The sequence below is a fragment of the Sprattus sprattus genome (genome assembly GCF_963457725.1).
Source record: "Sprattus sprattus genome assembly, chromosome: 21".
In the NCBI taxonomy this organism is placed as follows: domain Eukaryota; kingdom Metazoa; phylum Chordata; class Actinopteri; order Clupeiformes; family Clupeidae; genus Sprattus; species Sprattus sprattus.
In genome coordinates, this window is record NC_137919.1 from 8,862,713 (window position 1) to 8,863,120 (window position 408).

Genomic DNA, 408 nt, shown 5'->3' on the forward strand with positions numbered 1-408 from the left:
AGGGTGACACCCGTTGCTCTAGGAAAGGATATATATACTGTAATGTTACAATGGCTGACAGAGAGAGATTTTGGTGAATCTCTTGAATGAAACCTAAATCTTTGGCTGAAAATACAAATCTTTTGGTCAAACAAAATTGGCATCACACTCAGCTGGTAATGCAGTTGTTTGAAGTTCAGACTAGTGTCTCCAGTGGCACTCAACCAGTAACCAGGTTGCTTGATCCTCTGGCTACTAGGTGCGGTGGAGCCAAAATGGCGGACTTGGAGCTTGTGAAGAAGATGCTGCGAGCGGTGCTGCAGTCCAGCAAGAGTGGCGTGTCGCTGGGTCGCCTGCAGGCCGACTACAAGGAGCTGACGGGCGAGCTCATCCCCCACAAACAGCTGGGCCACGCCTCACTGGATGCCC

At 50.5% G+C, this 408-nt stretch overlaps 1 protein-coding gene across 1 annotated transcript in view; it reads left to right on the forward strand.

Annotated features, from left to right (window-relative positions):
* Nucleotides 1–239: 239 nt before the first annotated feature.
* tdrd7b (tudor domain containing 7 b) overlaps nt 240–408 on the forward strand; it is a gene marked incomplete at its 3' end in the record, with an annotated part of 21,862 nt that continues 21,693 nt past the window's right edge. The window contains exon 1 of the mRNA XM_080860172.1: nt 240–408. This exon is cut by the window's right edge and continues 53 nt beyond it. Coding sequence (XP_080716298.1) covers nt 255–408 — 154 coding nt within the window. The 5' untranslated portion in view covers nt 240–254.